The 13,698-nt window shown below is 51.8% G+C and overlaps 1 protein-coding gene across 3 annotated transcripts in view; it reads right to left on the bottom strand.

The window, feature by feature from the left end:
• PRKCZ (protein kinase C zeta) overlaps positions 1–13,698 on the bottom strand; it is a 100,040-nt gene that overhangs the window by 82,662 nt on the left and 3,680 nt on the right. The window contains exons 2-4 of one of the 3 annotated variants that reach the window (XM_086344137.1): positions 12,802–12,923; positions 11,795–11,884; positions 11,330–11,380 (exon numbers count right to left, since the gene is read on the bottom strand). The exons of 1 other annotated variant lie outside the window; for it this stretch is intronic. In XM_086344137.1, the coding sequence (XP_086200263.1) occupies positions 11,330–11,380; positions 11,795–11,884; positions 12,802–12,923 (263 nt within the window). The remainder of the gene's footprint in view (positions 1–11,329; positions 11,381–11,794; positions 11,885–12,801; positions 12,924–13,698) is intronic. One more of the 3 variants, XM_086344138.1, reaches the window with a different exon arrangement.

The raw sequence follows: 13,698 nt of genomic DNA, 5'->3' as shown, positions 1-13,698 counted from the left end.
CCAGCATGACTGGGAAGCACACAAAGCTTCAGAGCCAATAAAGAGACAGACAGCAGTTCTGGGCCCACCGGGCGGGGATGTGAGGGAGAAGGGTGGGCCCTAGCACAAGCTCCATCCTCCTCCACAGCCCCTGGCAAGGCCACCCCTTCCTCTGCACCCCACTATGGCTCCTGCAGCCTGTGGCTGACCCCACTAGCCCCAACCTGGCGCCACTCCATGGTCACCACTCCTCCGGGCTTCTGGAGGAACCTGTCCAGGTGAGCCGAATTGAATGTCCCTTCAGCTCCCCCTCCAGAGGCTGACTGGCATGTACCTTCTTTAACACCTTGGGTTGTGAAAGCTTCCTTGTGGCTGGAGTAGAAAAAGGAATGGCTTGGGGCCCAGATGCAGGGACAGCAGGGGCAAGCCTGTCACCTCCCCAACCTCACTGATGAGGGGCTAGAGGGCTTCAAAAGCTCCAAAGGCCAGGACTCCTGACAGGCCAGAAAGCCCAGCTCAGTCCTGGGCCACGGGGGCTGGCAGGGGCACAGCTGCGGGCAAAGCCATGTATCAAACAGCCCCTGACCCCCTCAGACTGCACCTCCGGACCAGAGGGGTAGGGATGGACAGGGTCCTGGCTCCTCAGGGTCTGACCAGGTACAGTCTCCTTGCCCTGGGCACCAGTCCCACAGGCCAGCCACCCGGGTGACAAGCAGGGTCCTCTGCAGGGCTGCCTGCCTCCAGGGAGCAGGCTGGAGAAGGGCCGTCCTACACCAGCCAGTCCACCCGCCATCCAGGGACACCTCCTCACTTGAGCGCATGGACAGGGTGGGGCCAAGGACATGAAGCAGTCAGGGTGCCAGTGCCTGGTTCCCATGGCCTCGAGGGACACCCCCGGCTTTAAGACAGGCTGCCGCGCCACACACCCCCAGGTTCAGCTTTTCTCTGAGACCATTAAGGACTGAGAAGGTTTCCTTTCTGTACCCCTTCCCAGGGGGTCACCTGAGTGCTAGCAGTGTCCATGTGACAGGGCCTCTGGCACGACTCCTCCTCCAGGAAGCCTTCCTGGGGCCAACGCTCACTACCCCCAGGGAAATCCTCAAGTTGACAGAAAGGGCTTCTTTACTATATCTATTCTGCTTTGTAAGTGCCCCCAGCTGTCTTTCAAGACACACTGAATGACCGCTCCCTCCACAGAGGTGTTAGCGCTCTCACAACCGTGTCTGATTCACAGCCCCATGACCCCATTTTATGGATAACAGTGGGTCCATCATCTGCTCACTGGTGGAGCCCTGGCTGCCACCTGGGCACTTGCCTGATTCCCAGCCGCACACATGCAGCCCATACCTACCAAGGGAGGCCACTCCACTCCACCCCTAGGCTGGAGTCAGGTCCCTAGAAAGAGGCCCCAGGGCTGGCAGAAGTGGCCGATGGGGCTCCAGTCACATTGTGGGGAGTGTGGCCGGATGATAAGGACAGCAGCCATCAGAGGGGCCAAGGGGGCAGTGGGCAGCAGGACCCCAGTGTCCTTGGAAGCAGGGCTGAAGGCCTCAGCCATGCTTATCCCCTGCTGGGCCTGCTCCCTGCTGGAGGACCCACAGTCTGTGCACAAGTGACCAGCACAGGCAATGTGAAAATGTTAAACAGATCTGACCATACTTAACACAAAAATCAAACATGAACGTCTCCATGTGAACAGAGGCAGGATGACCCACACAACAGAGGAGCCCCCCCACCCACCAGCGCAGGACGGACAATGCACAGAGGGGCTGACATAAGCCTGCTGGGGACCATGAGGTCACAAAGCCCCTCTGTGCTGCAGCCACCCCTGCCCAGAGCCAGCAGGTGGCCCCCTCAGGCCCCTGCACTGCCACGTCATTCCTGGGCTCCAACAAGCCACCCAGAGCCACTACTGGCCAGGGGTTCTGCCTGGCCCAGGGATGTCACCAGCAAGCTCACCTCTCCCCACAAAGACCCAGCCCACCAACCACTAAGACCCCCTTATCCTGTCAGGCGCCCAACCCAAAAGCCCTAGAAACGTGCTTCCACTTGGTGGCAGGGAGCCACCAAGCCCCTAGCTGCCACACCAGGGAGCACGGCTCTCTGGCTGAGCCACTGGCCTGTTCACCTCCATTGCCTGTAGCCCCCAGGCAATACAGGGCTCTATTCACCCAGGAACTGGGCGGGAGCCAGACCCCTTTAAAGTGGGCACCTCATGGGCTCTGCTGACAGTTTATTCTTATGATGCTTCTACACACACAGACTCGAAAAATTCTTTGTGCTGTGGCCAGAACAAAATTACCAATCCACTGTTTCAAAAACCTATAATCTCTGCATGAATGTCCACAATACCCGAGATGCAGAAACAACCCAAATGTCCATCAGTGAGTGAATGGATACGTAAGATATAACAAAACACCCAGCGGAATACTACTCAGCCATAAGAAGCAATGACGGTGCAGTCAGACTGGAAACAAACAATGAGACCAAGGGCTTGAACAACATAAGAAGCCAAGGAGACGTGATGGACACACACACAGAACCACCCCCAAGAGCAGCACACGTCCTCGGGTACAAAGGGACATCTCCAGAACAGACCATGTCAGGCCACACAGTAAGTCTCAATCAAGTTTTAAAGGACAGATATCATACAAACTATAATCTCTGACCACAGCAGAATCAAGTTAGAAATTAACAACAGGAAAGAAACCTGGAAAAATCACAAATGTGTGGAAATTGAACAACACATTCAAACAACCAGTGGATCAAAGAAGAAATTACAAGGGAAATAAGAAAATACTCAGAGACAAACAAAAACACAGCATACCAAAACCCAAAGGATACAGAGAAAGCAAAGCTAAGTGGGAAATTGACAGCTATAAACCCTTTCTTTTAAAAGCAAGAAAGATCTTAAATCAACAGTCTAACTATACACCTTAAGATCCGAAACTTTGTTGTTGTTCAGTGGCTAAGTTGTGTCTGACTCTTTGCAACCCCATAGACTGCAGCGCGCCAGGCTTCTCTGTCCTTCACCATCTCCCAGTTAGCAGAAGGAAATAATAAAGACCAGAGCAGAGATAAACAAAACAGAATAGAAAAACAAAGGAAAATCAGTGAAACCATTTTTGCTGAAAAGATCAACAAAACTGATCACCTTTCAGCTAGATGGAAAAAAAGTGAAAGTGAAGTCGTGTCTGACTCTTTGCGACCCGGTGGACTGTAGCCCACCAGGCTCCTCCGTCCATGGGATTCTCCAGGCAAGAATACTGGAGTGGGTTGCCATTTCCTTCTCCAGGGGATCTTCCTGACCAAGGGATCAAACCCAGGCCTCCTGCATTGCAGGCAGATGCTTTAGCCTCTGAGCCACCTGGGAAGCCCACACAGTGGAAGTGCAGGCTTAACCAGTGATGCCCCAGAAAAAAGAAAGGATCAAATTACTAAAATCAGAAATGAAAACGGGAACATTACTCGTGATTTCACAGAAATAAAAAGGACTGTAAGGGAGCGCTGTAAACAATTGTATACCAACAAACTGGATAACTGAAATGAAATGCACAAATTCTGTGTTTCCTAGAAACATAGGACCTACCAAGATTAAGTCATTAAGAAACAGACAATCTGAATAGACCTGTAACCAGTTAGGTTAGTTGCCGGGCCGACTCATTGGAAAAGACCCTGATGCTGAGAAAGATTGAGGGTAGGAAGAGAAGGGGGTGACAGAGGATGAGATGGTTAGATGCCATCATTGACTCAATGGACAGGAGGAGTTTGAGCAAACTCCAGGAGACTGAAGGAAAAGGAAGCCTGGTGTGCTGCAGTCCATGGGGTTGCAAAGAGCTGGACACAACTGAGCAACTGAATAAGAACAAATAACTAGTAAAGTGAATCAGTAATTTAAAAATAATAATAATCTCCTGACAAAGGACAGTCCTGGACCTGAGAGCTATGTTGGTGAATTCTACCAAACATTTAAAGAAGAACTAACACCAATCTTCCTCTTCCAAAAAACTTAAGAGCAAGGAACACTTCCTAACTTATTCCAGAAGGTGGATTTACCCTAATGCTAGAGTCGGACAAAGACACTACAAGAAAAAGAAGACCAAGGACCAACATGCCTTATGAAAAATCCTCAACAAAATACTAGCAAACCAAACCCAGCAGCATATTAAAAGAACTATACACCATGACCAAGTCAGATTTATTCCTGGAATAAAAAGATGAACAATCAATGCGACAAACCACATTAATAGAACAAAGGGAAAAAAATGATAATTTCAATTGATGCAGAAAAGGCACTTGACAAGCTGAAAATCCTTTCATGATAAAAATATTCAACAAACTAGGCACAGCAGGTACCTGATCTGGTTTTTACTCATACTACCAATTCTGACACCATCTACCTGCAGGCAGTGGCCGACCCCATACGTTAAGGGCTCAGTTCTACAAGACTGCCCTCCAACCCAACTGCAGACACCAACCGCCAGTCCAGGCTAATGCCTGGGCTTCTGACCCACAGATCAGTTCAATTCAGTCACTCAGTTGTGTCCAACTCTTTGCGACCCTATGGACTGCAGCACACCAGGTTTCCCTGTCCATCACCAACTCCCAGAGCTTGCTCAAACTCAAGTCCATCGAGTTGGTGATGCCATCCAACCATCTCATCCTCTGTCGTCCCCTTCTCCTCCTGCCTTCAATCTTTCCCAGCGTTGGGGTCTTTTCCAATGAGTCAGTTCTTCGCATCCGGTGGCCAAAGTATTGGAGCTTCAGCATCGGTCCTTCCAATGAATACTCAGGACTTATTTCCTGTAGGACTGACTGGTTTGATCTCCTTGCAGTCCGAGGGCCTCTCAAGAGTCTTCACTACAGTTGACAAGCATCAATTCTTTGGTGCTCAGCTTTCTTTATGGTTTTACTCTCACATACATACATAACAACTGGAAAAACCATACCTTTGACAAGATGAACCTTTGTCAGCAAAGCAACATCTCTGCTTTTTAATATGCTGTCTAGGTTTGACCCACAGGCTACAGGCTCACAACCCCCTCCTCAGATTAATTTGCTAGGGCACAGCACAGAACTCAGATTAATTTAGGAACAGGCAGAAGCAAGATGCACCAGGGAAGTGTGAGGCTCTCCAGGAGTCACTCCCCGCAAATCTCCATGTGTTCACCAACTAGAGAGCCTCGGCACCCCATCCTTTTGGGGTTTTATGGAGGCTTCATCACAGAGGCATGATAGATTAAATCACTGGCCATTGGAGATTAGTTCATCCTGCCCCCTGCCTCTCCCTGGAGGTCAGGTTCCAACCCTCTAATCTCTGGGTGTTTCCAGTGACCAGCCCCATCCTGAGGCTATCAGGGGCCCTACCCAGAATCCACTGCTAATGAATGACAAGACACACCTATCACTCAGGAGATTCCAAGGGTTTCAGGACCTCCCTGCCATAAACCAGGGAGGAAGACCATAAACACTTCTTATACACAGGAGGAAACCACCTCAACACAAGAAAAACTATACGCAAAAAACCCACAGGAAACACCACACTCAATGGAGAAAGGCTGAAAGCTCTTCCTCCAAGAACAAGACAGGGATGCCCAGTATCACCATTCTATTCAACAAAGTACTAGAGGTTCTAACCAGAGCAATTAGGCAAGTAAAAGAGATAAAAAGCATTATCAACTGAAAAGTAAAATTACCTCTCTTCACAGGTAATATAGAAAACCCTAAAATTCCAAACAATGTTAGAACTAATAAACAAATTCACCAAAACAGCTTAACAGCTTGTCTCAACTAGAGAAAAGCCCATGCAGCAATGAAGACCCAGCACAGCCAAAAATAATTTTTAAAAAAGAATAAAATACTTCACAATATTATCTAACAAGGAGGTGATAGACTTGTACACTGAAAACTATAAGACAGTGCTGAAAGACATTAAATGACAAAAATAAGCAAAAAGAGATCTCATGTCTATGGACCAGAAGATTTAATATTGTTGAGACATCAAAAAAGTGTTAGTCGCTCAGTCATGTCCCACTCTTTGTGACCTCATGGACTATAACCTGCCAGGCTCCTTTGTCCTGGGATTCTTTGGGATTCTTTGTCTTTGGGGTTCTCTAGGCAGAATACTGGAGTGGGTTGCCATTTCCTCCTCCAGAGGATCTTCCTTACTCAGGTGGGGTGGTGCATTGCAGGTGGATTCTTTACAGTCTGAGCCACCAAGGAAGTCCCAATACTACTCACAGTAATCTAAAGAGTCAGTGTATTCCCTACCAAAATTCCAATTTTTTTGCAGAAAAACGTCCTAAAATTCATATGGTATCACAAGGGATCGAGAATAGCCAAAACACTCTTGAAAAAGAACAAAGCTGGAAGATGCACACTCTCTGGTTTCAAACATTACTGCAAAGCTACAGTGATCTAAACTGCGGTGCTGCATACAGACAAGACATATGGGCCAGAACAGAAAGCCCAGAAATGAACCTCACAAGTTTGGTCAAATGATTTCCAACAAGGGTGCCAGGACCATTCAATGGGGAAAGGACAGTCTTCAACAAACGGTGCTGAGAAAACTGGACATACACATGTAACAGAACAAAGCCAGAGCTTTATCCAACATCATGTGCAAAAGTCAACTCAGAAAGTACCAAAGACCCTAAGACGAAAACAAAGGACCAAAGCCTCCCCACAGGGGATTTGGCAATGATTTCTTGGAAGGAAAGCTGTGAAAAACCTAGACAGCATATTAAAAAACAGAGACAATCTCTTTACTGACCAAGGTCCATATAGTCAAAGCTCTGGTTTTCCAGTAGTCATGCACGGATGTGAGAGATGGACCATAAAGAAAGCTGAGCACCAAAAAATTGACACTTTTGAACTGTGGTGTTGGGGAAGACTCTTGAGAGTCCCTTGGACAGCAAGGAGATCAAATCAGTCAAAACTCAAGGAAATCAACACTAAATGTTCATTGGAAGGACTGAAGCTAAAGCTCCAGTACTTTGGCCATCTGATGCAAAGAACTGACTCATTAGCAAAGACCCTGATGCTGGGAAAGATTGAGGGCCGGAGGAGAAGGGGGGTGAAAGAGAATGAGATGGTTGGATAGCATCACCGATTCAACGGACATGAGTTTGAGCAAACTCTGGGAGATAGTGAAGGACAGGGAAGCCTGGTGTGCCTCAGTCCACAGGGTTGCAAAGAGTCCAGCACAACTTATCGACTGAACAACAGCAAAACATGCAACAAAAGAAGAAACAAATTGGAGTTCATGAAAATTTTATAATTTTGTCACCACAAACGAAGTAGGAAAAAAACCTCAGAATATGAGAAAATACTTGCAAATTGGTGTATCTGATATGCTGAGTAGGTAGAGAACTTCTAAAACTCAACAACAAAACAACCCAGTTCAAAGTGGGTGAAAAACTTGAGTAGACATTTCTCCAAAGAAATGGCCAACAAGAACTAAAAAGATGCTGAACATCACTGACCATCACGGGAACAAAAATCAAAACCACAATGAGACACCACCTAACATCCGTCAGGAAGGGTACCATCAACAAAATAGAAAACAAGCAGCACCAGGGAGGAACTACGCTGGTGGTCCAGTGGCTTAGACTTCACGATCCCAACGCGGGAGGCCCAGATTCCATCTCCCGTCAGGGAACTGGATCCCACAGGCCGCAGCAAAGGGTTTGCACACCCCAATTATAACGAGAGATCCCATGTTGCACAAGGAAGGTTGCAAGGGCAGCAACGAAGATCCCGCACAGCCCAGAGAGACCAGTGTCAGAAACAGGAGATGAGCACTGGTGAACGCAGGGGGCGAGGAGAGCCACTGCGCACACTACCGGTGGGACGGAAGGCGGTGCTGCCACCGGAGACAACAGCACAGCAGTTGCTCGGGAAATTACAAACAGAGCCAGCATTGCTGTTGTTCAGTCGCTAAGTCATGTCCGATTCTTTGCGACCCTGTGGAGTAGAGCATGCCAGGCTTCTCTGTCCTTCACCATCTCCCAGAGTTTGTTCCAACTCATGTCCATTGCATCAGTGATGCCATCCAACCATTTCATCCTCCAACCTAGGAATTCCATTTGCGCATATATACCCAAAAGAACTGAGAGCAGAGTTTCAAGGAGATATTTGCACACCTGTGTTCATAGCAGCATTATTCAGAGTAGCTAAAACACGAAGTAACCCAGCTGTCCATGATCAGATGACAGATAAACAGACTGCAGTCTGTCCATACAACGGAATATGTCTCAGCATTAAAAAGTGAGGAGAATCTAACACCTGCTCCAGCACAAATAAACCCTGAGGACATGATGCTGAATGAAACAAGCCAGACACAAAAGAAAAAAATCCTGTGTGATCCCACTTCTAGGAGGTCCCTGGCGTCAAAATCATAGAAACAGAGAGTGGGAGGGTGGGGGCCAGGGGTTGGGGGCCGGGTGGGGAGAGTTTCATGGGGACAGAGCTTCGGTTTGGGAAAATGAGAAAGTTCTGGAGATGATGGTGGGGATGGTTGCACAACAATGTGAATTTAGTTAATATCAACAAACTGTATACTTAAAAATAGTTAAGATTAGTGAATTTACGTGTACTTCACCATGGTAATAAAAACTGGAGGAAAAAAAAAGGAATGAAGTTCTGATACATGTTACAAAATGGATGAACTTCAGAAACATCACGCTAAGTGAAAGAAGCTACCACAAAAGACCACATATTGTACATTCCGTTCCAGGCAATGTCTACACAGGGTGACTCCGTAGAGATGGCACAGTCTGCTGCCGTCAGGGGCTGCATGGAGGAGCCACAACTGCTCGGGGGCTCAGGTTTTTCTTCCCAAATTGTTTCAGAAGCAGGCAGAGGTGATGGACTTACTAAACGCCACTGAATTTGTTCAAAGTGGTTAAAATGGTTTTATGTTAGGTGTCTTTACACAACTTTTTAAAAACCCGAGAGAACCGATTAAATTCAGGCTGTGGACTTGCACAGAAGGGGCTCTGCTGCCAGGAACGCAGGCTTGGCAGGTGTGGCACGGCCCTTCCGGCCAGACGCACCCAGGCACCCCTGCATCGGCATCTCTACAGCACGTCCTTCTCCAGCCACGGCTTGTCACACCGTCAGCCCTCCGCGTGGGGTCCTGACCCGGATCATGGCTGCCACTGATCCCTTGTCACTGACCACGGCCTTGGCAGGGAACACAGATGCAGGTGCTAGAATCACACCTGTAGCTGGGCCATGGTGGGACCAGTGGGAGTTGTCCTGACTGCCTGAAGGGAACAGTGCGGGCCGTCCTGACTGCCCAAGGGCACCGTCACAAAGAAGCCGGACAAGCAGAACTCAGAGGAGATGCCACCTCTCACACTCTGTCCACTCTCCTCTCTGCCCACCCCCACCCCACCCCCCACAGCACTGCTGGAATGTTCCAACAACACCAAGGGGCCTGGAGCCTCGGAGCCGCCCCGGGTGAGCATCTCAAGGGCCTGCTGGCGAGCAGAGACGGCACCACATTCCCCGAATTCCCACACAGGGACACGGCCCTTCCCACACGTTATCTCATGTCAACCTCCAGTAGAGACCCCGTGACACCAGGAGGTCACCGGGGTGCTTGAGTGCAGCCCCCACTGCCATCCCCTATGTGAGACCCCAGATGGGGCAACATCCACATGAGGATCAAGCCAGGAGGGCACCAAGGCAGGGACAGAAAGGGCAGACTTGAGCCCTCAGGCAGCACAGCCAGGGCCCTGGGCTAAGCCAATGGCTGGCTCCTGCCCCGGGGATGCTGAGACGCGGAGGTGCTGGATGTCCCTTGTGCCCCAGGTCAGCTCTGGCTGCTAGAGACGGCTCTGGGCAGACAGTGAGCCAGCCTGTCACTCTGGCTGAGAGTTGCCCACAGAGCACAGTAGAAAGGGCCTCGTCTCCAACAGGAACACCTCTCTCATTTTACCTTTCCGTGTGTCTGAAAACACAGGTGAGATGTACCAAGTGTGATGCTGCCCCTTCCAGGAGACGTGGGCACCCAGGCAGGAGGTCAGGTGGGGGCAGCCACATGGGGATGAGGACCCCGAAGCCCCTGTGCAGCACACCCATCTCTGAGCCCCCCACTGACAGGCTCCTCTCTGTCTACCCACCCCACCCCCCAAGGTCCTGCTTTGACCACATCCTTGCAGGTTCAAGTACACGCACAGCAAAACTGCACATGCGCACAGGCGCCTCCCATCAGCTCCTCCCACTCTGGCCAGAAAGTCTCACCTGCAGGACTGGCTACTGCCGCCCACCCCCACTTCTCTAGGCGACTTCCAGGCCTCAGAATCTCCAGGCCCCTCCCCTTGCCGCCTTTAACTTTATTTACCATAGTCTGACACCAGCTGGGACCTCCTGGGCTCCTCACATTGCTCCCCCAAAACTGCCCTTCACGTCTACCCCCACGACCACCACTGGGGCAGCACCTTCTGCCACCCCTGGGCTGCTCCAACCTCTTCAGGCTGCCTGCTCCCCTCCTGCCAGGATTCCACAATCAAGATGTTTCCCTGCCTTACTGGTGCTCCTTCAGGGTCCCCTGTTCTCCTCGTGGGACCCCAGGCCAGCCCTGCTCACTGGCCACTCCGACCCTCGGTCTCAAAGACCCCCAAACCTCTCTTCAGCCCTGATTTCTCCCCTAAATCCAGGACTCACAAACACAAGGGCCCACTGAATACCCCTGGGGGGTGCACACAAACTCAGCCCGGCCTCTGCTGGAATCTGCTCCCACCCTTGAGGACCCCTGCCAGGAAAGGGGCTGAGCTAGGTCCTCCAGCACCATGGCATGCCCTCAGCCCCATGCCAGGGGCCAAGCACAGTCCTATAAGCTTCTCTGTGCTCCAGTCAGTAGAGGCTGCCCTGAAGGACAAGGTGGACCAAACTGCCCAGGGTCAGGGGCCTTTGGGGTGTGGTCAGAAGCTCTTCTCCGACCCACTGCCCCTGGGACCTCACCTTCAACCCACAGACCCTCCGCGAAGGAGAATGGGGCCAGTAGGAGTTGGGACAGACACACGGGAGCCGCATCCAGCTATCCCAGCCAGGGTCCTGCCTGCCTGGGGAGGTCAGGGTGTTTCCGGGATGTTTCCTCATGGCACCGCTGGCCAAGCCGATGCCCTGTCCAGTGGTGGCACTGGTGCCTGAACACACACAGCCAAGGGCAGGGGCACCAGTAAGAACCTCTCGTGAGGCCACACCAGCTGCCCACTCTGTCCTCACACACTTCACGAGGAGCACTGAGCCCCAGGCCATCCGGCTCCCATTCTCCCCTCCCTGGCGTAACAGACATGTCAACCCACAACCAGGACACGCGTGGCAGGAGGACGGTACTCACTGTCTTCTCCGGGACAGGGCATGCCTGGTTCCTTGGGGATGCTGGGGAAAACTGCATGCAGAGAGAGCCAGAAAAAGAGTGAAGGTCAGTGACCACTGTGGCCTTGCAAGGAGCCCTGCACTGAGTTTGACTGCCCATGGAGCCCCATGGCCTGCTCTTGCCAGATAATTATTAAGGCAAAACCTTGGAAACCCTGCACATGGACGGGGAGTGAGGGCCGATCACCAGAACCCAGGCTTCTGTGTCCAGTGAGATGACACCTGACTGACTCCTGACAAGTAAGAGCGGTTTTTATCTGGGATAATAAGACCTAAGAGCAAAAAATGAAACCAGATTGCTTCCTGTTCCACATTCTTAAATCCTCTGCATCCTAAGATCTTAAACCGTGATCTGTGTGGCTTCCGGTCTAACAAAGCGCCCAAGTGCCCACCCCCACCCCCAGAGCGTCCACTGGCCGGCACTGACCGTGAAGGGTGAGCCCTTCATCCTTGTGCTGACAGGACAGGCGGAAGGCCTCCTCCAGCTCCATCTGGGAGGACACAGTGCAGGGGTCACCTAGGCAGACGAGAGACACAGATGAGGCCACTGCAGGCCCGAGGCAAAGGGCTTCACGGTGGTGAGCACCCAACCTTGGGAGGGCAAAGTGCAGCTGCTAGTGACCAGCCGCCCAGGGCAGAGTTGGCCGGTCCCAGAGTGAGTCACCCCCCCAACCCAAAGGCCCAGGTCAGAACCAACGAGCCCCAGAATGGCAATGAATTCACCCACAGCTCCACATGGGGTGCCAAGCTGGGCAGGTTTCCTGGCCTGGGAGAGAATGAGCACCCTTCCTATCCAGTCCTAGACCGGAAGGAAGGGCTCCTTGTCTACTGAGGCTGGACAGGAGCACAGATGCTTGGACAGCCAGAGCCAGGACAACGTGGCCTGGCTTCAGCGGAAAGGCACGTGGCCAGAGGTCTGCCTGCCCCTACCCTGCCCCACTCCCATATCCAGGCTGAGAGCTGCTGGGCAGGCCCTTCTGAACTGTTTTCCAAACCCTCCACTATCTCAGACGTGTGTCTGGCTACAGGAAAGGAGGGAGGGAAAGGAAAAGAGAGGTGGACCCTAGGGAGCTGGCCACCCTCCCTTCCCCATTTCCCTGAGAAACTACAATTCAGCTAGCAAATCACCCGCCAGAAAAATCCAGAACATGAGGAACGGGGTCAGGAAGGTTAGGACCCACACAAGGTGGGGGGTACTCCTGCAGCCTCTCCCCGGGGCTCAGCACCAGAGCTGGCCTTGACGGGGACGACCACCCCTGAGGGACCCTCACCCTCGCCCCCTAGTCCCTCCATGACCTGCCACAGCCTCTTCCCTGGAAACAAGAAGCTAGTTAATTTGAATCGCTTAATCCCAGGGCTGTCCACCTCCACAGGGAAGGGGCCGTGCCCAGGTTTAGAAAGCCACTGCCTGACCACCACACCCCCCAGGCCCACCTTCATTGTCCACCCACTTAAGGGTGAGCGGGTGGCCCGGGTGCAGCCAGCACATCTCCCGCACCTCTGCGCAGAGCTCGTCGAAGGTGGTGGCGGAGTCCAGGCTGGTGATGAGGAGGTCCCTGGGCGCAGAGGACACACAGGTCTCACCAGGGAGCACATTTAAGTCACATGAGATACTGATGATCAACTAACCAAGTTGTTGATCAAATACAGGAAGCTGTGTTGTCCCCAAGGGTATGACAGCTCCCCTTGCACCCCGGAACCACTGCCCACAGGCCATGTGAACTACACCATGAGTGCCCTGGTGCAGAAACACCCATCCTGGCACCTGAACGTGCCTCCGAGGGGCAGAAGGACAGGGTAAGGGGGAGTCACCCAGGAGGGGTGGGCGCAGCTGGACAGACTGTACAGTTCAAGCCCACAGGCCTTATTACATCGTCCCACTACCTCGATGGTGCCAACAGGGCCACATGGTATCCAGGGGTGAGACCTTTGAGAGGTGGGAAGTGGTGGGGGGTATGGGGAGGGGGACTAACTTATCACCCCAATGCCACAGCCTCTTGAAACCCTGGAGGCACCATTCAACAACTGCCTTTGGTAGGGCCACAACATAATTCCAGACCCAGTCTGTTGGGAAAACCAAGTCCCAGAATGCCACTGCCTTTTATCTTTTCATCCACACTTGGGATATAAAAGCTGGATGGTTGAAGACAGCCCAGGGATTCATGGTCAGTCTTTGAGAATGGCCCTTAGAGGTAAGGCAAGCCAGCACCAGGGAACACTCGACTCCCTAGGACAGGGAAGGGGGGGTGTTCACCACCCCCATGCACTGTCCCCACATCACCTACCACCCAAAGCAGGGCTGGTGTTGACATGGGTAAACGTACGTCTGCT

This window comes from Bos grunniens, chromosome 16 (assembly GCF_055505025.1).
Source record: "Bos grunniens cultivar Pamir isolate PY7600 chromosome 16, Bosgru_T2T1.0, whole genome shotgun sequence".
NCBI classification, from domain to species: domain Eukaryota; kingdom Metazoa; phylum Chordata; class Mammalia; order Artiodactyla; family Bovidae; genus Bos; species Bos grunniens.
Note: the sequence above shows the minus strand (reverse complement) of the source record. Positions and strands in the feature narration are given on the sequence as shown.